This window comes from Cryptomeria japonica, chromosome 4 (genome assembly GCF_030272615.1).
Source record: "Cryptomeria japonica chromosome 4, Sugi_1.0, whole genome shotgun sequence".
NCBI lineage: Eukaryota > Viridiplantae > Streptophyta > Pinopsida > Cupressales > Cupressaceae > Cryptomeria > Cryptomeria japonica.
The window spans coordinates 667,269,557-667,294,583 of NC_081408.1; the positions used below are offsets into that span (position 1 = coordinate 667,269,557).

The window sequence follows — 25,027 nt, forward strand, 5'->3', positions numbered from 1 at the left end:
TAAGTTCTTAAGTACTTTTTGGCAAGAAGTTTGCAGAATGAGTGGTACTGTGCTCACTCCAAGCACTAGTTATCACCCCCAAACAGATGGTCAGACTGAAGTAGTGAACAAGTGGTTGGAAGGCTACTTAAGAAATTATGTGTCAGAGCAGCAAAGAGCATGGGTCAAGTGGCTACACCTAGGGGAGTACTGCTACAATTCTTCGTTCCATATGTCGATAAAGATGTCTCCTTTCTTGGCACTTTATGGGTATGAAGCCCCTAGTTTTGCAGATTTGGTTTTTGGTGATAGCAAAGCACCCTTAGCCAAGGATATGTTGCAGAAAAATCAAGACATAATGAAATCTTTGAAAGAAAATTTGCAGATTGCACAAAATCAGCAGAAGTTGTATGCTGATTAGAGGCGTAGTGAGCGCTCATTCGAAGTTGGGGATATGGTCTATCTGCGATTGCAGCCTTATAGACAGTCTACTCTCAAAAAAAGTGGAGCTGAGAAGCTCAAACCTCGCTTCTATGGGCCATTCAAGGTCATCAGAAAGATTGGGGCAGTAGCTTATGAATTGGAGCTACCTTCTAATAGTAGAGTCCATAATGTCTTCCATGTATCTCGTCTCAAGAAGGCTCTTGGACATAATGTGGTACCTTCGTCACAATTACCCCCCCTGGATGAAGAGGGACAATTGGTTCTAATTCCCAAAGAGATACTTGATGTCAGAGAACGGTCTTTGAGGAAAAGAACCATCAGAGAATACTTAGTGAAGTGGAAGAACCTGCCTTTGGAGGATGCAACTTGGGAAAGTGATGAGATATTGCAGCATCCTGGTTTGCGATTGCTTGGGGACAAGCAATCTTGGGGAGGGCGGACTGTAATGTCCCCTTCTTGGACCTGATTTTCTCTGCGACCGTTGGTCTTTTGTTTGGAAACTCGGAGGCCAGTCGGAAGGTATAATTAGGGTTTCCTATTTTTGAGGAGGACTTTGTTCATGTTGGGTGTTTTCCTTGGCGGCTTCTTTCTGGTTGCTCAGAGAGCTTCGCAACGGTATCCATCTCTGCTTTCGAGGCAATTCTTAGAATTTACTATTTTTAGTAAGTTCTATTTTTGGCAGTATCCAGGTGGCATCAGGCAATCTCCTTTTCTTGTTCAGTCGACTCAAAAAGGCGTAGACAGATTCGAGCTCCAGAATGCAAGGTTGAGAAGTCAAGTAATTTCAATTTTAAATAACATTATAATTATAATGTTATTTTACCCCTTGGCCTAGTCAAATGACTTAATGACAACTTAAAAGGGGGTTTCTAAGGGTGGCGCTTTCATGGAGTAGATTTAATATTTTTTTGTCCTAAGCCAAAGTCAAAACCAAGGCGTGACTTACCAAGGTGAAGACTTTATTAAATATCTTGACTTTTGCGCTAGGAAAGATGGGACGCCATGTTGAAGGTGAGATTAGGGTTTGAGGTGAAGTTGCATTTAGGGTTTCGTGGAGTTCAAGGAATCTATATATTGGAGTCTTGTGCATCATGGAGGGACCTTTTTGCAGAATTTTGTCTGGCTGCCGACTGGCTCTGGGGATTTGCTTCAAGGAATGAAGGCCTTCTAGCACAGGCATCGCTTCTTGTTTGAAAGACAACAACTAGTGGTGATTTAATCTCTATGTATTGCATTTGATAGTAGTTTATCTTCAGAGTATTGCATTATTAATCATTTAAGCATTGTAGTGTATTCAGTTTTCTGCATCCAGGAAACCGCGACTGCATGTTTTCATTCATAAAACAGAAAACACCAAAAATATCATTCTGGGTATTAGCCCATTGCATTTGTTTGACCTAGGCGTTGCATTTCCTAAGTTTGTAGCATTTTAGAAGCTTGCATTGAATTTTGAGAGCAAATCGTACCATTCTGCTATACCGTACCATTTGGGAATGCATTGAAATTAGTGCAGGTTGTTTGCATGGTTTTTGGGTTGGTTTCTTTGTCTTGTCTTAAGCATCTCCATTAATAAGGGTTATTGCATATGATTGCTGGTCATTTGGAGGTTATATGTGAAGAATATGAGCATGTGAAGTAGTCCTATAGACTGCTGTTTATGCATTTAATGTGCAGATTTGTAACAGGAATCGGGAGATCCAGTATATTGATCTTTGAAGCTATTGGATTTTGTATTTCCACTTAAGTTCATAATGGCTCTCCATAATATAATGTGATCCCTTATAAATTCTACAAGATTTGAACAAGAGGAATCCACTCTTTGTAAAGGCTGACAGTAGTACTGGCAGTCTTGGTACCATGCTTCATTTCTAGTTGTATTTCTCAAACTCACTTAAGTTGTTGTAATAAGTTAATCCTCCACCCTATGGTAGCTACTCTCCCTCCTTGGGTCGGAAAGCACATTCCGGGTGTTGAGTGTTTTCAGTTTCTGCATTACTAATCTAACAAGCATTATAGTTTTTACTCCGTCATATGGTCGCCCCTGTCCGTTTGGAGTGGGTAGCACATACTTGGCGTAGAGTTCCCATTCCAGTTTTAGAATAGGGGATCCTCTGACCAATGCTCGCCATCTCGGCGCCATGCTGGTTAGAGTTTTCTGCATAAGCATCTGTTTTAAGATCCTCTGACCAATGCTCGCCGTCTCGGCGCCATGCTAGTTAGAGTTTTCTGCATAAGCAACTGTTTTAAAGATCCTCTGACCAATGCTCGCCATCCACGGTGCATTCTGGGTAGAGTTGTTTCAGCACATGGAATTATATTCTAACTTAAACGTACAATCATCTAAGTTATTGCAATCCAACTTGTTTTAAAGTTTTTTCAAAAAAAAAAATTGGCTAGGGATATTTCACTATGTTGAGAAAGAATGTGTCTTACAGCTGGACCAAGGAGGGCAAGAGAAGTTTTCAGCTGATTAAAGAAGCGTTAGCCGGTGCCCCTACACTTCTAAATCCTGATTTTTCTAAGGATTTCACTTTGTATGCCTATGGGAATATAGATTCTATCTCAGCTATGCTGGTACAGCAGAATGATGAAGGCTCGGAACAGCCATTAGCCTTCTTTAGTCAAGCATTGAAGGACTACGAGCTAAGGTACACTTTTGTGGAAAAGCATGTGCTGGCTGTTATCAGGAGTTTGAAGAAATTCAAACACATGCTATCTAACAATAGCATTAATTTAATGGTTGCTCACCCAAGCGTAAAGGAGTTTCTATTGAGCAGGGATCTAAATGACAAAAGGGCTGGTTGGGTAACCAAGGTCATGGAGTATGACGTCAAAATTCAGGTTACCAAGCTGGTCAGAGGCAAAGGCTTATGCGAACAGCTTGCTGATGGCATTTCTAATTCGCCAAAACATGAACAGGAAGCTGTTCTAACACTGCAGGGTGACGAGCAAGCACCAGTTGGGATTCCTACTGCTGATTGGGTGCGGGAAATGACTCATTTTCTGCAAACTGGTGAATGTCCTGAGTTGCTAGACAGAGCTAAAAGAAGGTATTTTAGACTACAGTCTATACCTTATACACTCCTTAATGGCATCTTGTTTCGTAAAGATTTTAATGGTGTGTTGCTGAGATGTGTTGGGCCTGACCAAATAAGTAAGTTGCTGCATGATTTTCATGAGGGATCAGCTGGGGGCCATTTTTCACCGAGAGCAACAGCTCTTAAGGTGATGAAGGGTGGCTATTATTGGCCCACATTATTCAGAGATGCACACGTATGGGTCAGAAAGTGCAAAGAATGTGCCATGTTTGCTGGCAAAATGGGATTGGCAGCTTTGCCTTTGCAGCCAATTCAGGTGGAACAGCCTTTCATGAGGTGGGGTTTGGACTTTATTGGAGTGATAAACCCTGCGTCCAGCGCTGGCCATAAGTGGATACTTACAGCCACTGACTACTTCACCAAGTGGACTGAAGCAGTAGCACTTAAAGAGGCAAATGAGACCGCTGTCCTAAATTTCTATGAAGATCTGGTTGCCAGATTTGGGGTACCGGAGTCCATAATTTCAGATAATGGGCTCGCTTTTGTTGGTCTTAGAATCTCTGATTGGGCTGTCAAGAAAGGGATCTACCTAAATACGTCTTCCAATTATTATCCGCAAGGCAATGGCCAAGCAGAATCGACTAATAAGAATCTGATTAGGATCATTAAGAAGACTATGGAAGGCAACCAGCGGGTTTGGCATACTCAGTTAAAATCAGCCTTATGGGCTGATAGGATTACCCCAAAAAGGTCCACAGGACAATCACCTTTTATGCTGGTCTACGGTAAGGAAGCAAGGCTTCCTATTTCATCCGAGCTGCCAGCACTAGACCTAGCAAATCAGTTGGACTCACTGGAGGAGGGCCCCGTTACAGTGAGATTAGCTCAATTGTTTGAGCTAGAAGAGACTAGAAAGGACGCTTTGAATAAGATAGAGCTTCATCAGGCTTAGATGAAGCAATCATTTGACAGAAGAGCCTCTCCAAGAAGCTTCCAGGAAGGAGATGTGGTGCTGAAATGGGACACCCTCAAGAGCAAGCCTGGAAAGCATTCCAAGTTCGATGCATTTTGGAGCAGGCCTTACATTATTTCTGATTGTAAGCAGCACAACGCTTTCCAGCTCTCCAAGATGGACGGTAACGTGGAGCCAATCCCGGTCAACGGGATTCACCTCAAGCATTGCTTTTGAGGTATGATCGCAGCTTGTATATAATAAAGTAGGTTTTGGATGTTAAATAAGTGCTGCTGCACAGTTAGTTAGTTGCTGTCTAGTTTTCCCTAAGCGCTTCGTGCGTAGTTAGTTGTTAGTTGTTTCAGTTTTGTGGAGGAAAGGCTGCTGTAAGCTGCCGCAGTTTGATGAAAATGATACCTACCATATGAAACAGTGAATACATTCCACTGCCCCACATCATACATATCCCTCTCATAAAGCTGGGACAGCTCACAGCAGTCTTTTGAGGCTGTTTTTGGTGAGGTTTTTGCTTACAGCTGAGTTCCAGTAATGAAAGAGAGTGTTTTTCACAGGTGCTTTGTAGCTAACCTGTCATAAACTATCACATACATATGTGGAATTCATAATAGCAGTCTGTCATAACCGCTACCATGAACCCCACACCTATACTCAATAGGCTATGACAGATTCAGAGGAGGAAAGGGAGAGAGTTTTGCAGTATTATGATGTATTTTTCCAGTTTTCACAAGGGTTGCAAGTGACTCTGTGCCCAATGAATTTTTTTTTTTTTTTTTTTTAAGGCAGCTGGTCAAGATGTTTAGCAGGCAAACATATAGCAGATGTCGCCAAAAATGTTACCTATTTTTCGCTCCTGGCTGAAAAATAGGTTGAGAATGCTAGCATGAACAAAAGAAAGCTAGTGTATACTCTTTCTCTATTTTGTGTTTTAAAAATGATGTTTCTAAGTACTTTATTCTGTAACAGCAAAGAAAAAACATCTCATTTGCAAAAGAAAAGTATTTTTTTTATTCATTTTCAAAATGCATCCCACATAGGAGCTGTGGGACTAGCTACGTATATTCAATGCAGAAGAGAAATATACACATATGTATGCAAGTACAAAATGAAAATAAGGCATGTCAGAAGTGGAACCAGTCATTGCCTGAATGACTGGAACAGTTGGAGACGCTCGTCGTAGCCTTTGTCTTGCTGCTCCCCCCCGGTCCGTTGATGTTTTCCTTCTGATCTGCAAAAAAGGTTGAAACAAACAATGTGTTAGAACTTTTGTTCTAAGCAATAGCTGGCTGCATTTCTGACATATGTACTAATGCACGCATATGTATATATGATCCCTACGTACATGGAATGCATATAGCTCGCAAGTACAAAGGAATCTCCAAAAAGGCAAAAATCAGATCAAAGGAAAGCCACCATAGATATGCATTTTTTGCTAACAGGTTTGTTTCATGTGCAGGAAAAGAAAAAAGGACAGTGTCTTTAATAAAGTTTCCTTTTTATTAAAAAATTTTATTATTTTTTGATTAAACATTTGTTTATTTTATTTCTTATTTAATATTTAAAAAATAATAAATTATAATAAAAAATTTTATTTATTAAAGTGTTAATAAAACACTTTTATTAAATATATTTTTTATTACACTTTATTATTATTTAATAAATAAAATTAATAAAATTGTATTATTTAAAGTGATTTATTGATTTTATCGCTTTAAATAAAACAATTCTATTACTTTTATATTATTAAAACTTTTAAATATAAATAAAAATAAAATCAAACAAATGTTTGACCAAATAGTAATAAATCTTTTTTTTGAAAAAATCACTTTATTAGATATTTTTTTTGGGCAGAAGGAGGGATATTTTTGCATTTATGAGGGCTTGCAGGCCTGTCAGAGACATTTCAGAAGCATTTATGTTGCATTTATGAGGTTTTATGTTTGCAGAATGGATGACTTAGCCTTTTGGCTCAGGTTTATCCCTTTTAAGATATTTTTGAGGCTAAAAAGTTAGGGTTTTTGAGTTTGCTCGACCTAAAAGGAGGAGGTGGAGTCTTCTTGATATGTTTGAAAAAAGGCATATATACTGGGAGCCTTCTTTTTTGTAAAGGTTCTGATTCATTCATCTTGGAGCAGACTGTAATTTTTTGGTTCTCTCTGCAAGAATGGATGTCTTTGTAACACATTTTCAGGATTTATGAAGCTTGGTGATACCTGTTTGGCAAGGATAATAGCTTGGTTTGCTGCTCTACTTCTCATCTTTCTTTGTTACTGCATCTTCAGGGTTAGTCAGTTCTTTGGTGGTTGGCTTTTGCCCCCCTTTAAATTTACATCTCCTTTTGATGCCTTATGCAGAAATACATGTACTACTTGCAGGTCATGAGTTGTGTTTTAATGATTAATGGTCTTAGGTTGTGAAAAAAGGATTTTTTCCCTCTTAGGACTGTGATTATCCAGCCTGTTTATGAAGCATTGATGCAAGGGTTATGAGTTGTTGGTCAGTGTGAAAAAGGGTTCATTATCATTACCACTCAAAATGCAAAGGCTAACAGACAAAACCTAAACACCTAGAAAACAAACCCTAAGAAGCAAAAAGAAGGGGTCCCCATTTGCAATGGGGCGATGTGTGAAATGGTCACAACACTTCCCCAAGCAAAGTAAGTGGTACCTGCCTTGCTGGGAAAGGTATGACTTGCATAAAACAATATCAAATCTGTTATTTGCTGATGGAACCTTGCCTAGATCTGATTGGTTGCCTCCTATACTGCTGTAACTGACAAATGCCTGCTGATTTGACCCTCTATTGGTCATATGCAAGCTGGTATAGCTCCCACATGGTGTCACCATGAAAGGGTTTTCTTCCTTCCACTACAAATCAGAGGTTACCGTCTCTAATTTTCTGTTCTCTGCCATATTGGAGACCTGAACCTTCAAAATTGGATGTAAAAATAAAATTCAGAATGCTTTCCAACTACCCCCAAACCTTCTTTTTACCTCTCCAACCCTAATTCGAACTTCTCATGGCATCTTAGAAAGATTCCCATGGAATCTTAAACCTCCAAAAAGGTACGCCCAAGTATGGGTAAGCTCATCATTAAAGTGGGGCCACCTTTTGATTAAAAAAACAACTTAGAAAAAGGTGCCATGGTGAAATCGTAAAGTTGTTTAATAATCATCTTATAACTTATTTACTTTTCTATTTTTTAGAAAAAGTATCTTTTATAACTTCTAATTATAAAGTTATTTTATTAACTTACCAAAGTCATAAAAATGACTAAGTATAGAACTTCCTTTGGTAAGCAACTCATCTCCAACCACTAAATTCACCTGTAGAGACGATGACAGGTGAATCTCCATCCTGGTAGATCACTCAGGAAGTGGGGACATTACATGGCTAACAGAAAACATATCGAGGATGATGACAATAAGCCATCTATGAATTTATCCCATAATATCAAGGAGTTTCCGATTACTTCAAAATTGAGTATCGCTACATATCCAGATTGGCCATGAAAACCCGTCGAGCACATGATGATGTTGACATTCCTAAGTGGCAAGGATGCGATCAAGGAAGAACTATCAAACAGAGACCATTATCGCTGACCCAAGGAAGAAATACAAATCGTGAGTCTTCAACATTAAGAATAGCAACTCATACAACTTCCACTGCCCAATATCATCTTATGCTTATTAGCCTATGGGAACCCCGACGAATAGCCTAAGGATAGTAAATTACTAACAGCTTTGGAAGGGGACATTACGTTTCACCCCAAAGACACATTTAGAATTTTTTTCAGAGTATATAATCTCCAATATTTGCAATACCTTCTCTACATGTTGAAAATGTTCTTCCTGTGTTTTATTATAGATAAGGATGTCATCTATAATAAAACTTAGGAGTGGTAGGCATATAGTTTTTTAAGAAAATCAGCCCATTTAACCATCCTATAATTGGAATTCAGCTGATTTTGATTTCATATGATGCCCAATTCTCAATTGATTTTTCCCAAACATATTCAAGACCATATGATGTAACTGACTTGAAATGAATTCAGCACCTTTTAGTACTAGTGAGGAACACCTCCTTAGAGTTTCATTTCATTTGATGCCACATGAATGATTTATAGCTCCTCTATTCTCCTTTCATACTTTTGTTGGATAGCTAGCTAATCATATGTTATGTGGCATCGTGCTCCTATTGGCATTTCCCCAACTGCAACCTGACTAGAATGATAATTTGACATTTATAATTATTTCAAAATCTATGTTTATCTTTTAGTGACTAAAATCAAATATTAATATATGGTATCATTTATATACATATTAGTTGATAGCTTGCACATACAAAATATATACTTATAAACACACATATGAAGAACTTTGAATATCAGAATTTCTTAATAAGTAGGAGGTACTTTTCAAGATTCATCTCTATAGTTTTTTGAGTCAAACTCATTGATCCATATTTCATGAGCAATTGTTCGCATGAATCCATCTCATGGGAATGAATGGCCCATTTAGCATTCAAAGTTTTTGACAATGTCAAATTTTGTGTCTTAGATCATTGGAAAGCTATGATTTTGTGTTGATAAAATTCCCATTAAATTCAAATCATCATACTTAGGAAACCAAGATTGGGATTTTTTTTTCATTTTTTATGCTGCCTAGTATCTATAATTGAGTGTGGGTTCCTTTTCCTCTTTTTTGTGTTTGAAATAAAGCATTCATTATTTTGAAATTTTTTCCAACAAATATCATATATCACATTAAAGAAAGCAATCGGGAAATTATTTTATATTTTATTAGAACCAAAGTTTCATCTTGGCAATGCACCATCATTATAAAATTCAACGTTAAGAGAATTCTAAAGAAGAGATGTATAAAGCTAGATTAATTACAAAGTTGGTAGAGTGCAGATTTCCTTTTCGGTGTTTGTTTTCCTATTTAAGTATTTCAACATACTGTAATGAATCAAGTTATATTTTAATCTTGAATTTTCTCTTGAAGGTTCATAGAGCTTGCATAGAAAGACAAATAATTGATATGATGGACCATCCTTTCCTTCCAACACTTTATGCTTCGTTTCAGGTTGGTTTTCTTTCTTATTTTACTTTACAAAAAATGTACCTTTTCTAGTTGAAGGATTTTGTTAGAATGACTTCAAAATTTCTTGGTACATAATAGTTATCAAACCTATGGTGCATCTTTGTATAATGCTTATGTATGTCCACTTGACTTTATCACATAAATTTTAGAGAAGTCATGGATAACATATGAAGTTTAAATTTTCAATGTTTCATTTCTTCAGCAGGAAATGAGAATACAATGAACACTATGAGTCATATTTGTTAGTTATCTACAGAGAACATACAATTTGTAGATTAAAATTGTTATAAGTACAATGGGACTTGGAAGATCTCTACTATATCTTTCACGAAACCATGCCCTTTTATAAAATGTATTCACCATAGGACAAAATATGGAAAATACAAACAAACCAATAAAAAATATTTAGAACAAAGATTAAGAGGAATTACAAAAATGATATGGCATAAAACTCGGGACTTTGCAACTAGTAAATGAGCTACTCATTGCTGAATTAAAACCACAATATTGGTTATTGGGGTTACACAGGAAAAATTTAATCGTATTGGGGAATTGCATTCTCTGGAAGTAAAAGATTGTTTTTTTGTGTTTCTTTTTTGTTATGTCTGACTTATTTGTTGTTCTAGAGTTTTGATGGAGCTGTGTTGTTCTAGAGTTTTGATGGAGCTGCATGCAGGAACATTATTATTTTTCACCTAAGGAGCATACTTATCGTGTTTCCCCTGATAGTAGCTTTTTAACCATTATTTGGAATATTAATTCATGATACTGATATAAGTACTTTACCTATTCTATATTTAAATTATTCATTATAATATTGATGACAAGACATTATCCATTGTGCTATTTGATTTTATGTTCTACATAGTTATTATCCCTACATGTCATTTATGGCTCTACAAGGTAGCATAATTCTCGTGTTGCCCCTTAGTAGCTCTTTAACCATTATTTGGAGTATTACTTCATGAAACTGATATAGGTACTCTTCATACTCTATATTTGAAGAGCGCACGGTTATACTGAGAGGGGGTGAATTAGTATAACAACCAATTTAAACTTTTTCAACTTCAATCACAAGTATATAACTTATCTCATTAACATATTCATTACATACCAACATTCATATGTGATTTAACTAATAGGACCACAAGTAGAACACAAGATATATATGTGGAAACCCTTACGGGAGAAAATCATGGCAAATTAATGCTTTTATAAATTTCTTCTCTTACAATGTTTGTAGGAACCAACCTACTAGAGGCACCAACCCCTATGTTTATGAGCACCCAAATCTAATTTTGTGAGCACCAACTCATTGGAAGCACCAACACCCAAATCTGAATTCTGTGAGCACCAACCCACTGGAAACACCAACTCCCACTTTAGAATTTGTGAGCACCAATCCACTTCACATAAATCTGATTTTCCACCTTGACAATGTTGCTATAACAACGAATGATGGACAATAGCAAACTCTTCAAATCTCTATATACATCTTCATATAAATCTGTCACAATTTCTCTCTCAAAATCTTCATATAAATCTGTCACAATTTCTCTCTCAAATCTGCCATAACCTGATCATAAATCTGCCTTACTAATTTTCACAACCTTTGCTTCAATATACTTTTATATCTGCTATATCTTTTCCTTTATGTCTGCACAATCTTCTTTTATGTCTACCTGAACTTCTCTTCTATATCTGAATGAACTTCTTTTCTATGTCATCATTCATGTGCAGATCTGTGTGTATCTGATATTTTCTTTTTCTACACACTTCTTACTACACTCTCACTTCTTAATCAATCACAAACTCTCTTTATACTTTACTAAGAGAGGTGACATTACTTTAGAGACACACATTCATAATGAGTGAACATTTCCTTTCATAACAAATGCAAATCACACCTTTTCTTTCAAAACTTAATCGCAAATCTTCAATCTTTAATAAGATCTTTTTGTCTTGTTAACAAGTGATCACAGCACTATATATATATATATATATATATATATATATATATATATATATATATATATAGCACACCACACCCTTTTTAAGGATTTTATTTTATTTCATACACACTACTGTTTACTTTTTTTCTGAATTATTATCACAACATTATTTACGTTTCTACACCTGAAAATTATTCTTTTTCTGAATTATTATTTTAGCATTGTATTCCACACATCCCACTGTCTTAAATATATTCTTTTATTTCAATACTCCTCACATGTCAGAGACCACACACTCACGTACTCTTCTTCTCAAATTTCATTTTTACCCTCTATATAAATCTTCATTTCTATTTGAAAGAGTATGACTCTTTCAAAGGAAGGCATTGTTTTACTTCAGTAATGTCTTTTTGTTATTGTTACTTGCTTAAATCGCACCCCCTCATAATGTGTATTAATCAACCTTTCCATCTTTTCATTAAGCCGTATCCTTTCAATGTGATGAGGAACGTAGCCTTGACATATCGTGTCTTTTCATTATAGAATCGCTGTCTTCCTTTGTTGAAAAAGACAAGGTAAATAAGACAAATTTGTATTATTTGTTATTTTGTCTTATTTTATTTTCCTGTTGTATTGACTTTTGTCTCACATGTCTGATCTTAATCGCTGCCTCCTTTTTTGCCTTCTTTTAATCACTGCTTTAGGAATTTTTGTCTTATCTGTCTTTTTGTCTCTTCTGATTTGTCTTATTCTGTTATGATACGTATCTAAATTTGAAAAATTCTGTGTATCATATCCATCATTGTTGCTGTTATAATAACTTTTCTTAATCGCTGCTCTTAACGGATGCATTATATCATACCACGATTGCTGCATCTTAATTTTGTTAGCATTAAAGAGAGCTCCAACCATAATGAAATCGCTGCTCTCTATTAATATATGACTGCTTCCTTTAACTTCTTATTAATTATTGCTGCAAATTAATCATGATGATCATTACTCATATGCATATATCTTTACATAGTCACTGCAATCTTAATACTCTGAAGCCACCCCAAGTTCACCACTTTTAATCAAACAGATCGCTGCATATTAGAGCAGTACATGTCTTCCATCTGATTTAGTGATCACTGCTTGTAATTACAATGAAGTTGATCCTTACTTTGATGTAGAATTTCTGCCGTTAATAAGAAAGTCATCCAAGTATGAAGTCGGCAACATAAAGAACAATAGTCAGTATCTTAAATCACTTTGTTTTCTTTTTGATTATCGGTAGATAATGTCCATGCAATGTTTAATGTCTTGAACATGAATAGTGTTGTTAATCTGTTGTTCATCTCTTGTTCCAATTGTATCAGCCTTATCTATAAAGATAATACAAGGATCTTTCATGAGGCACCAACAAACTATTTTATCTTATAAACTTATCACTGCAAATTGGCATTAATGACAATGTTTCTACTCTAAACATCTATGACAAACTTGTCTATAGATTGTCTTCTTACCTTCTTGACATCAATGACGAACTTCTAACACTCTCAATTGAGTGCCCTTGATGTTGACAATATTTCAATAATATACTTCGGCATCTTACCTTTGACATCAATGACAATTATTCCAACAATTTGGATCATTCATTATTATATTGATGAGAAGACATTATTCATTGTATTATTCAATATTTTTTTCAGCATAGTCATTATTGTTCTACTGGTTAAATAGATGCTACTAACATAAATACAATCCATTAGAAGTTTGGAACTTTGGAAACATGCCTAGTCTCATCTTAACTAGCTTCTCATCTTAATTAGCTTCAAGTGAGATATGAGCTTGACTGTCCAAAACCAATAATTAGTACAGACTTGTATTTACATTTTGAATCTAAAGAAGCATTTTTTTAATTAAAATCCATCTCACCATCTTTGTTTTGCAGACAAAAACCCATGTGTGCTTAATTACTGATTTTGCTCCTGGCGGAGAGCTCTTTTGGTTGCTAGATAGGCAGCCTACAAAAGCTGTTAAAGAGGATGCTGTGCGGTAATGCTATTTCTTATTTTATTTCATTGTGGCCATACGATCTTATGAGTATCTTGTTACTTTGTATTTTTATTAATTATTTAAGGACAAAAGGTGATTTTTTTGTTTTGTATTTGTTGTATATAAAACTTGTGGTAAAGGATAGACCATTTCCTCCATAGACTAGAAAGGGCTTTTTATATTTTTGTAAATGATCAGATTTGGATGTTAAATTGAAATTATAGAGCATTTTATTCTTTTGTAGATTTTATGCAGCAGAGGTTGTCGTTGCTTTGGAGTATCTTCATTGTCAAGGTACTATACATGAGATTTTACCTATGTGTGAGAACTTGTGAATATGATTATATACTTTAAAGCAAAAAAATCACTCGTTAACAATTTGAAAATATGTTTGAAAAATTAAAATAGATAAATGAATAAATTGGTTTGTCGGTTTTGTTAGGATCAATGCTTGTGCTTTTATATAATAAGTAGCGATATTATAAGCTTGTCTATCCAATTTCTATTTTAGTATTCCATAAAACTCTTCTTGACACGTTTCACAAAAAAAAAACTCTTATGGAGGCATCTCTTACATAGGTAGTAAATACTTTTGTAATGGACTGTTAAAATCCAATTTTCCACTCTATTAAACATAGGAAGACGAGTTATATAGGACTAATGTGGATGCAATCCAAGTCAATTATAGATGGCATGCAAAGATATAATATTAATTGCAAAAAGAGATCCACTTTTATATAGACATTATGTGGCATCCAAAATTTCTATGGAGAGCATTCTCTAGTGGTTGATGCTGCACTATCATAATCTAGCACCTAGGAAAACTTCACAGTGATATAAAGCATTTATCTTTGTTAAAATTTGTTATAAATGAATCTATTTAAGATCTAATGTCTATGAGCTAATCACAAATCTAGATTGGAGAATAAAGATACTCTATATTTAAATAAAATGGAGCAAATTATAGAGAGTATAGTAGAAATAAAGAGTTATCTTGGATAAGTGAGTTGAGATGAAACATGTCCAAGAGGTCATAAGTTAACTTAGATAACTGAGATAGAGGTGGCAATTAGACAACCGAAGCGGAGAAATCTTCGGGGATTACAAAGGGCGATTTTCACAGAAGACCATCCATGTCGTCCTCCCATACGGGGTACCATCCATGTCGTCCTCCCATACGGGGTTAATTTCGGCAGTATGGATCACGATGCAAGGCTTCTGAATTTCGTCTTACCCTAAGTGTTAGATCCTTGGTATTTTCTACGCATTTTTAGCAAGTCTGAGAAATACGATCTCTCAGAACTTTGACCTTATCAGCTTTGAGATATCTTCGGGTCAAGCAAGGGTGCAATGACACAAGATGACCATCCCCTCTCTCTTGTACATGGGCAGACAAACGAAAGCAGTGGGGTCCCTGTCAAAGACGGAGCGTGAAGTGCAATACGCACAACAGTAAGTACTCACAAAATTTTCAAACAATGGAATTCAAATTCAAAGTAGATGGCAAGAAAGTGGTATTTAGGCGACTATCCAATGAATCTCCTTGAGTTTTATCAGCCAAGGGAATGGAGAGCATATGTAGGCATGCAGATGTTGCTTGGGCCACACAATCCCTTTTTTCTTCAAAATCTTTAAGCAACAAGACTAAGTATTATAATGATGACCTACAACCAATCTTGGATAACCATAGTCTAGTTTTTGGGAACATACCACTAGGAAGGCCACCATATAGAAGACATGAAGGTACCATCGAGTTTGAAGAGGGTGCAAATCTTGTAATCACAGCACCATACAAGCACACCAAGAAGTTTAAGAATGACATTAAGAAATCTATCAAGGAGATACTTGAAATAGGACATATAAGGCCTAGCTCAAGACCATTAGCATCTTCTATGGTGTTGGTAAAGAAAAAGAATGGAATTCTTTGAAGGTGCATTGGCTATTGAGAGTGAAGTAGAAACAATCTAAGGTTACTTGTGGGCAAGCAATTCCAAGGAGGGGAGATTGTCATGACGCCGTCCTATTTCTAAGACAAAACAAGGAAAAAAGCATCATGTGGTCCAAAGGCGTGGCAGGCCTAGGACGTTTCTCACCTTAGGCAATTAGCAATGAACGGATCGTTGTCAAAGAAAAGAATGAACAGGTCGATCTAAGGCATGAGTCGTCTCAAGGAAAGATACCACGGATCAAACAAAGGCAAGTAATTGTCTCATACACTATCGTTGTCCAAGGAAGGGTTACCGTGATCGACAATTAGTTAATCAACTAATGATATTAATTAATAAAGAAGAGGCATGATTTGACAATTGTTGTGATGTCCCCATCTAAACAATCAAAACATGATAATGCCACTCTAAAATAGAATTTAATAATAAATAATAATACAATTAAAATATTAAAATATATATATATATATATATATATATATATATATATATATATATATATATATATATATATATATATATATATATATATATATATATATATATATATATATATATATATATATATATATATATATATATATATATATATATAACCAAATAAATGAATAGAATGAACTAAAAAAAATCTTAATAATAATAATAAAAAAGATTTAATATATAATTTATATTTATTAAATATTAATATTAATAATGAAGATCATATATGCACGACCTGTCCTAAAGATAACATATAGCAAGCAATACAATATGCAGAGACTTAACAAATGCGATCTTCAGTAATCCACTCACTGACAGACATAAGTAAATTACCAGTCCGCTTGGCTTATCCAGAAGAATACGTGAAAGAATACTTAGTGATAAGACGTGCGTAAGAGTCGGGTATATTGAAAGATACATCATACAGAATAGTAAAGAAGAAGTACTTAATAGGGTCGATTTCCTATGAAAGATAAAAGGCAGTAATTAACGAATAAGATATGAAAAGTTATCCATGCATTCAATAGTTAAGGAGGAATAACATCAGCCAAAGCCGTGATAAATCTTAGGAAGAATCCGAGCTAAGATATCATCACAGATATTAAAGATTGAGATTGTGAAGCCAACAACGATCACTCAAAATATTAGAGATGTCTATATCCTACGATCTGCCAATTATCCCATGTACCTCGGTATATGAGACCAATATTAGCAATTATTCCCAACAGATCGAATGATGCATGAAGGTACGATTCAAAGCGGGGACTATTGGTCAGTTCGAACCACTTGTCCATACTCCTCGATACATGATAGTAATTGAAATAATAAACAAACAGTAATCTGCCATCTATTAACAAAAGAATGTTATAGATTAATTTATATGATAACTAGTTATCGTCGATTTGGTGATTAATGATAATGAAGAAGAGCAATAATACAATAACTAAATGGTGTGATCATCACCAAGAGGCATGGGCAATGTCTCCTTAGTCCCAAACGCATGATATAAGAAGATGTTCTCAATCTGTACATTGGGTATGGGAATCCTTAATCTCTCTATACATATCCTGTTTGATCACTCAATTGAGCAATGGGCATTGTGTCAATCAGTTGCATATATATTAAGTTCGAAATCAGGGATCAGGAAAAGAATAATATATCTTTGATTTCCTGGATTCCAGTTTGGATCTGCTCTGTAAGAGCAAAGTGCCACGCAGCATTTTCAGTTGTAAGCAATATTAAAAATCAATCAATTCATTATAGAATTCCATGGTATATCTTATGGGGAGACTTGTCAAGTACATGGAAGATTATAAAGGAAGGAATACCACGTGGGGAGTCTTTGACATGACAGAGATATCAGAATTTAGGAAAAAGGACTCCAGTAGCAACTCAGATTTATTAAATAAGCTTGCCAAAGTGCCTTGTGGGCCCACCCAATAATTATTCAAGATTCTTAAATAGTGTTTCTAGCAATTAGTAAGGTTTGGAGATTCCACAATTATCATTGTGTTTTAGCAGCAGCTCCACTAAGGGGAATGGGACCCACTTGGAAGCCTTCTGAATATAGGTTGCGGTTTATATTTTAGCCCCACTCAAGCCTTGCCTATTATTGACTGTGATTTAAACAAGCAGCATTACCAAAAGGACAACAATGGTCTAAGAGGAGTCAACAACATGTTGAAGATTGAAGATTTGTGTTTGAGAAAATTATTCGTGTTTTCTACCCATTCGTCACTAATTGTGAGATATCAATTAGATAGTCTAAGGGGATATTAACAATATAGAAAAACATATCTCAAATAAGAGAATCTATCAAGATAAGTACTACTTTCCCAAACAAACCTTAAAACTTTAAGTTGAATATTATAATGAAATTATTCAATTTTGATAAAATAATATTTATTAATGTATTACAACTCTCATATTAAGTTGGAATTATTGTCTCAGGACTAAATTACAGCAAATCCCCAAAAGTGTCATGTCCCCTCTTTAACTCTGTCTAGCAGAGCCATGTGAGTCAGCTTATTATGGGGTCTTGTAGGTTGACAGTGGTGGATAGAGACTTAGTGAGGATATTCAGTGTTTGGGATTTGGTGTTCTGGCAGTAGTAGACCAGTTTGGAGTAGTTCCTTAATTTTAGGAGGCAGTTCCTACATTTGTGGAGGCTATTCCTACTATTTAGGAGGTTATGACAGTATCCAGGGTTGGGTTTCCATGAGACTATTCCTTGGTTTCAATTTTAGAAGTTTTGGGTATGTTTCCTAGTTTCTAGGAGCATCCCTAGATTTTAGGGATAACATTGCCATTGGATCCATGATTTCCAACTTCAGTCACAGACAGGTGGCAGGTTCCGTTTCAGGCTTTTGGAGTTATTTGAGCCTTCTGCAGCTATTTGGGTTATATTTTTAATATATTTAAATATTTCCTAAGTTAGCGTTTAATTAATTAAATAAGGCTATGTTTATAATTTTATAGCCATTTTGGAGTAATAAGGGGTTTTTGGCTTCATCTGGATGCATATGCCCATGTGTTATAGCTCGTTGGAAAGGTCTTGAACTTTTCTAAATGTTTCCCATTTGTCAGGGACCCTTTTGATGAACGGAATTCTTTTATATTAAAAAAGTGGCATTTTCTTTATACTTGGTGTCTAAAAATGAGAAATAAGACTTTATAAGCCTAAGCGCACTTTTCATACACTTTTAGGGTTCGAGCTAGAGGGGAGTTATAAGGAGATGGTAACCTAATTATCATCCATCTTTACACATTTTCATCTTTGATTTGGAGAATTTGCTATGGAGAGCGATTCAGCATCTGGGACAAAAACCCTAGGGTCTTGCCTGTTTGGGACGTAGCCCCCAACACAGTGGTTATTTGGTTCTTGCATTAAGTTTTCGATGCCTTAGAGTTGGTACAACATCTTTTCTGGAGGATTCAGTGGACAGAGTTAGGGTTCAGCGTGGAGATTGGGGTTTCTAGCTTGGCATCACCTAACAGCCGTACAACCGTACTTTGCAGCCGTTTCTCTTCCCACATGGAGCTATGTAAGAGCTTTGGGCGTTTGCCGCAGCCTCCTTTTTGATTATAGTATTCACTCTTCATCCAGGTTGGACTCATTGCTTATTGTAATCTTCCTAGAATTGTCTGGAATCACTATTTGGATAATTATTTGATTTAAATAATCAGAAATCTGCTTGGTACAATTCTGATTTGGTTGTGTATGAACATTTATTTCCAATACTCTTTTCATGTACTTGTTCTTCAATTATTACTTGCTAAAAAACTATCAAAACTTAAAAAGAACTCAACCTTCTGCAACTTCTGTCTATTTCTGGAAGATTATAGTAATAAACGGGAAATTCAATTAAAATAATTAAAAAAACTACAGTAGATCAGTGAAGGGATCCATCAGGGATCTTTCAAAAAGGGACATTACAATTGTTTTCAATGATGTTGGGACACAACTTCTCACATCATGCCCCCTCGTTGCATACTTAAGGATGATCATCTGTTCCTCCCAAGGCATCGAATATTTGTCTTATGCAATTACTTATACTTGCAGCGCTCAGAAGAGCCATTAGACAACTGAGTAAGAGGAGGGTGATTACCTGTCCCATGACAAGGTGAAGGATGCATGCACAGAGGGGAGTTTTAGCAGAAATGACGTCAAGAGGTTGCATAAATACGAAGATGTAATAGGAAGAGCAAGAGGTTGCATAAATTGTAAAGATAGAGGAATCCCACAAGGTACATTACATTTTGAAAATCATGCTACTCTTGCAGTTGAAGACAAATCAAAAACTTTTCTGAATGGTGAACAAAGCTACTTTGCTGATTTTGAAGAAGGGCTTGAAGAATTGTAAGTAATGAAGAATCAAATGTTGGGCTCAAAAGAGAAAATGGTGCAAGCTTTAACAAGAATTTACAGCAAACAATTTTATTGAAGACCTCTTTTGGAAGGCTCAAGTTGAGGAGAGATAGAAAGCCATTAAAAGCGAAGCCTCTCTTGCAAATCTGCAATTTTTCAAACATGCATTAGAGGTAATGAAATAAGATTACATGAATTTTGCTTTCGGATTGGGGTCATGCCATCAAATTTGCAGAAAATACCTTTGATGCTTACAAAGAGAAGGAGAAAAGAGGTTGATGAGATCAACCTAGAGCTAAGTGTAGCTCACTTCTCACTCTACAAAGCTGAAAGTTAGTCATCTATTGCAGCCATGCACAAGGAGCAAGAAATTGATATTAGAATTTAGAAGTATGGAGATCAAGCAAATAATTGAGGGAATTGATAATATCCAAATGAACTCCAATTTGGATCCAAATTATCCTTGGAGACATGAAGAAGAATTCAAAGAGGATGAAAAACTGCAAAGAAAATTAATTATTCCTTGTACCATGGTGGTTCTATCTGTTGATAGCACTTAGGAAGTGCATCAAGACTACAAATTCATGGAGCTAGAGAAGAGATTTTCTTGTTATGATAGGTTTTTTCACTTTGTATCGTAATGATTTGGTGATAGACTTGGCATTTGCAAAATCGCCACAAAGAGATGAAGACTATCATGATGTCTTAAGCACGGGGGCTTCACTTAGTGAACCTGGGTTATAGCACATGCGTTCATGGCATACTAAAGAATCCCTCTATTTTCAAAAAATATTGCCCTAAACTCCTTTTTTATCACCCCCTCCTAATACACAATTTGAATTAAAAACCCCCCTATTTTCACCAAATATTGTATTTTTTCATAGCCCAAATAAAAAACCCTCCTATTTTCACTAGGTAGGCAATATATTGTTTTAGATTTTTAGGATATTAAACCCCTGATATGAATACACGTGATATAATATTGCCTAGCCAATGAAACCCCTGTGGTCTTAAGCACCCTTAAGAGATCGCTAGGGGAAGTGCTCATGAATACTAAAGTAGCAAAACATAAGCATGGTGAAGGTACATCATTGATAAGTGTTCATGCAAAAGCTCACTAACAAAGTTTGTGGGAGATTTGCGGTGTCATAAGGTATAAACCATGGAGGAATATAAGTCAAAATTGCAGATTTGGTGCTGCTACCAGTATTCAAATCAGCCCCCACATGATTTTATATGCATACATACAAGCAGATGGGCAATAAATTTCAGGCAAAGAATGGACCATTTAGAACATCTTTAATAAATATCATTTGAAAAGGATTGTGTATTGATTTTTAATAAATTATATTTGGAGGTAATTTAGGACAACATATTGCCACATGATTATAACCATTCTTCAGAGACTCTTGGAATGAAAACAGTGAATGTATATGCATATTTTCCAATTTATATCCATGTGGCATAGTGGAAACATGGTTAAGAAAGCTGGTTTTGCTGGAAGATCAATAAATTCTTGCAAAAGATTGTTGTTATTTTTAGAAACAAGAGTGGAGGAGGTTTATTTTGTAGGTGTGATGCAACATAGCATTATCAAACAAGAGGATTCACAAACCTTCTAGATTGATTTGGGACCCTAGTTCTTGCAGAAGGGTTCAATTGAAAGAAGTTGGAGGATTAAGTTGGCATTGCTCGAGGACAAGCAATTTTGGGGAGGGAGGACTTGTAATGCCCCTATTTCAATCCATTTCAACGCTCTTGGAAATTTCCTTTAGCATATGCAATTCTTTAGCATCTAGTCTTTGATCACAAGATCTACCATAATGATCCCTTACTCTCCGCATCATCGCTTTTTAAAGTCATGTAGTCTTTGTCCCGAGTTCTCTCTTGGCTGTATTGTCATCAGTTTCTTACATTCTAATGTCACTTCTTCTCCTTTTACTTCTTTGATATTACACTTTTTGGTGATAGATTCAAGAGCTTTCCTTATGCTTTTGACTTCCATGTCATTTGGCTCCTTTTTAGCTACACTACCCTTCTAAATTTATTTGAGACATTGTTATTATCGATTGGTAAGATTAAATGCCACTTCATCCTTGAGAGTCATGTCATCCTCCATACTTAAATTGTGTATTGCAAACATAGTTCGAATATATTTATTTCGATTATGCTTTCACCGATATATGTGCGTCTATTTCAGCCTATAGCTTGATCATCTCCCAAAATTTATCATTAATTATCTTGGTAATAAAACCACTCTCTGTTGATTAATCATTAAGCTCTTTTTTTTTTCATCTTGTGAATGTTGGATTTCAAATGGTGTCATGTCCCCTCCTTGATCGTTATATATAATCTTAAATAAAGCAATTGTTATTATTAATTAATAATTACCCACAAATGATCATTTGAAATTTATTAAATATTATTATTTAATTAATATATATTTATTAATATTTATTACTAATAATATTCTCGAAATATTCAAATAAAAAAATAATAATAAAAATTAATATTATATTATAATAAACATAATAAAAAATCAAGAACAACATAATATTGGAGATAAAAACATATGATGGTGCTTGTAGGCTATAATATGTTATAAAACTTGATACTTGATAAAACAATAGATTTGGATGTGTAATTTATACACGTCAATACACATATCTAAAGGAGGCCAACTTAAATAATGGTGTTAGCTAAAAAAATATTAGAGAGTCCTTAGACAAACACAAGATTACAAACACCAATATTACACAATTATCCATGAACAAATATTACATATATATGTATAACAATATTACAAAAATCCTAAAAGAGATATGATAAATACTCACCATCTTGCAAACATAAAAACATTTCAAATGCATGCTTTAAAATTTGGATTCTAGATAAATTAGAATAAAATTATCTTCTTTCTTAATTAAATTAGCATATTAATAAGCCTTACTTGAACTATACTAAGTTTTAGTCTCTTACTTCTTGCTGACTTGATGTCTAAATTCAGGTGTTATTTATAGAGATTTAAAACCTGAAAATGTGTTGATTCAAAGAGATGGGCATGTGCTATTGACAGATTTTGACTTGTCCTTTTTGACTTCTTGTAAACCAAAGGTACGAGTATCAAAATCTAAAGTCTTTTCTATACCATGAAACATTTCTTCAATACTTTTTTCTTAATAATTTCAAATTCTATTGTTGGTACCTACTTTAATATCATGGAAAACAAACTTTCGGATAGTTCAATGTGCTTGAATCTTGTTTCCTATTGTGAAAATTGTATAATTATCATAATAATAGTCAATGGTAATTGGTAATAGCTTACAAATACTACTTGTTTCTAAGTGAACATCATTACCAAAACAGTTCTCATTCTCTTTTATAATATTCTTTCATGTATGCGTACATTTCATTTCTACCATCTCTAAGGATATATATTATAATATAAAATGTGCAGCTAATAAAGAATTTAAGGATTCCTAAAAGAATGAGGAAAGCAAAAAATGAACCACATCCAGTATTCATTGCAGAACCTACAGTGGCATCAAATTCTTTCGTAGGTACAGAGGAGTACATAGCACCGGTATGTATTCCTTTTCGATTTCATGTTGCTTGTTTAAATCATGAGTTACTGAGTGGAGACTTTTGTAATATATGAGCATCTTTCAGAGATAATTAACTAAACTACATTATATAAGAATTTTCAACTCAACTTTTGTGTCTTCTAGGTAACATAAGGCCATTGCTTTCAGTATAATTCATTGCATAAGCACTCGTATTTGTTTTCTCCCATTTTAGTATGTTTAATGTATGTTTACCCTTCTATTTTATCTTTTTTTTTTTCTTTTTTTCTTTTTTGTACTATTGTATACAAATATTCTGCTCATATAAGCAATCAGTGAGACCAATACAAGCTCTTGTGAGTACTAAGTAGAGACTCATACAAACTCCTTCCAAGGAAACAAACTAGAAATCACCTATGAAGACCAAGAATCATTACTTAGAAATCCACTTTATTTAGAAACAAGATTCACATAGAGAAGCCAATCATGGAAGACCAAGAATCACAACTTAGAATTCCATATTAAATGTCTCTATGGGGACTTGAACTAGGACCTCCACAATGAGAACCGAATGCTTTAACTCCTTCGACTATTTTTATTCTTTGAAAAATGGTAGGTACATACTATATTTATAAGTAATGTTTACAAAACTGATCTACTTGAACATGTGATGTCCCCATCCAATTTCCAAAACCAAACAAGCAAAATAAAGATAGTTGTTATATATTCTCAGTAAAGAGAGTTGGAAAGACTGACATAGAAATATGTTTAAATTAAAGATTTAAAGATACTAAACAAGATAATGAGATTCTATACAAGAGGCGACCTTAATTGCAAAACCGACTTTATTTGATAAAGATATGATCATTTATATCTTAAGGAAAGTCGACATAAAGATATGTATACCGAGTATGCCGCAGTAGATTCCTAAGAGTATCAACCAAACTAAATATGCAATTACAAATGAAAGACACGGCATTACCATTACCTATGTTGATGTGCACATCAAGAATCTAAGTAGTTTAAATTGATTAGAGGTCATTCCATTGAAGAACAAGCATTCAAGATGTGGCAGATCACATAATAGAGGTTGGAGTTTGAGATATTAAGGTGAAAGCAGTGAATCAGTTAAGAGCAGCGAGTATATTATGAAGTGTAGCCATTAATAGTTAACAGATAAGCCCAGCCATGATTGTGGGAGGAAAGCTTAGTGAAATCGATCAGCAAAGGATATAAAACATATGATTAACGTACTTTCATTATCACTGGATAAGAAGGATTGAATATTGCATTAATCCATGTATCGATTAACAAACAGTGATCTGTATATATGTATATATACCTCCATGATTATGGAGCAAATATTAAATCAGCATTATCGCTGCCAACAAAGTGTATCCAATGATGGTTAACTAATCACCAATTGGTTAGCCACTAAGGAGTGTGATTACCATGAGAAGTTAATTATTCAAATAAAGAGATGCAACCATTAGATTCACATCCCTTTGAAACATATGTAATGTCCCCTCCCAGCCAGTGATCACTCCTGGTGAAGAATAGCCTATTCAGGAGGCCTGTAGGCTATTTTTGGCAGAATTAGGGTTTCCATCTTTCGGGAGGATTTTGAGTGGGAAGAGTTGGAGTT

At 35.0% G+C, this 25,027-nt stretch overlaps 1 protein-coding gene across 1 annotated transcript in view; it reads left to right on the top strand.

The window, feature by feature from the left end:
• LOC131061847 (phototropin-2) overlaps nucleotides 1-25,027 on the top strand; it is a 446,814-nt gene that overhangs the window by 230,266 nt on the left and 191,521 nt on the right. Inside the window, exons 15-19 of the mRNA XM_057995710.2 lie at nucleotides 9,438-9,518; nucleotides 13,422-13,525; nucleotides 13,770-13,819; nucleotides 22,827-22,933; nucleotides 23,277-23,402. Coding sequence (XP_057851693.2) covers nucleotides 9,438-9,518; nucleotides 13,422-13,525; nucleotides 13,770-13,819; nucleotides 22,827-22,933; nucleotides 23,277-23,402 — 468 coding nt within the window. The remainder of the gene's footprint in view (nucleotides 1-9,437; nucleotides 9,519-13,421; nucleotides 13,526-13,769; nucleotides 13,820-22,826; nucleotides 22,934-23,276; nucleotides 23,403-25,027) is intronic.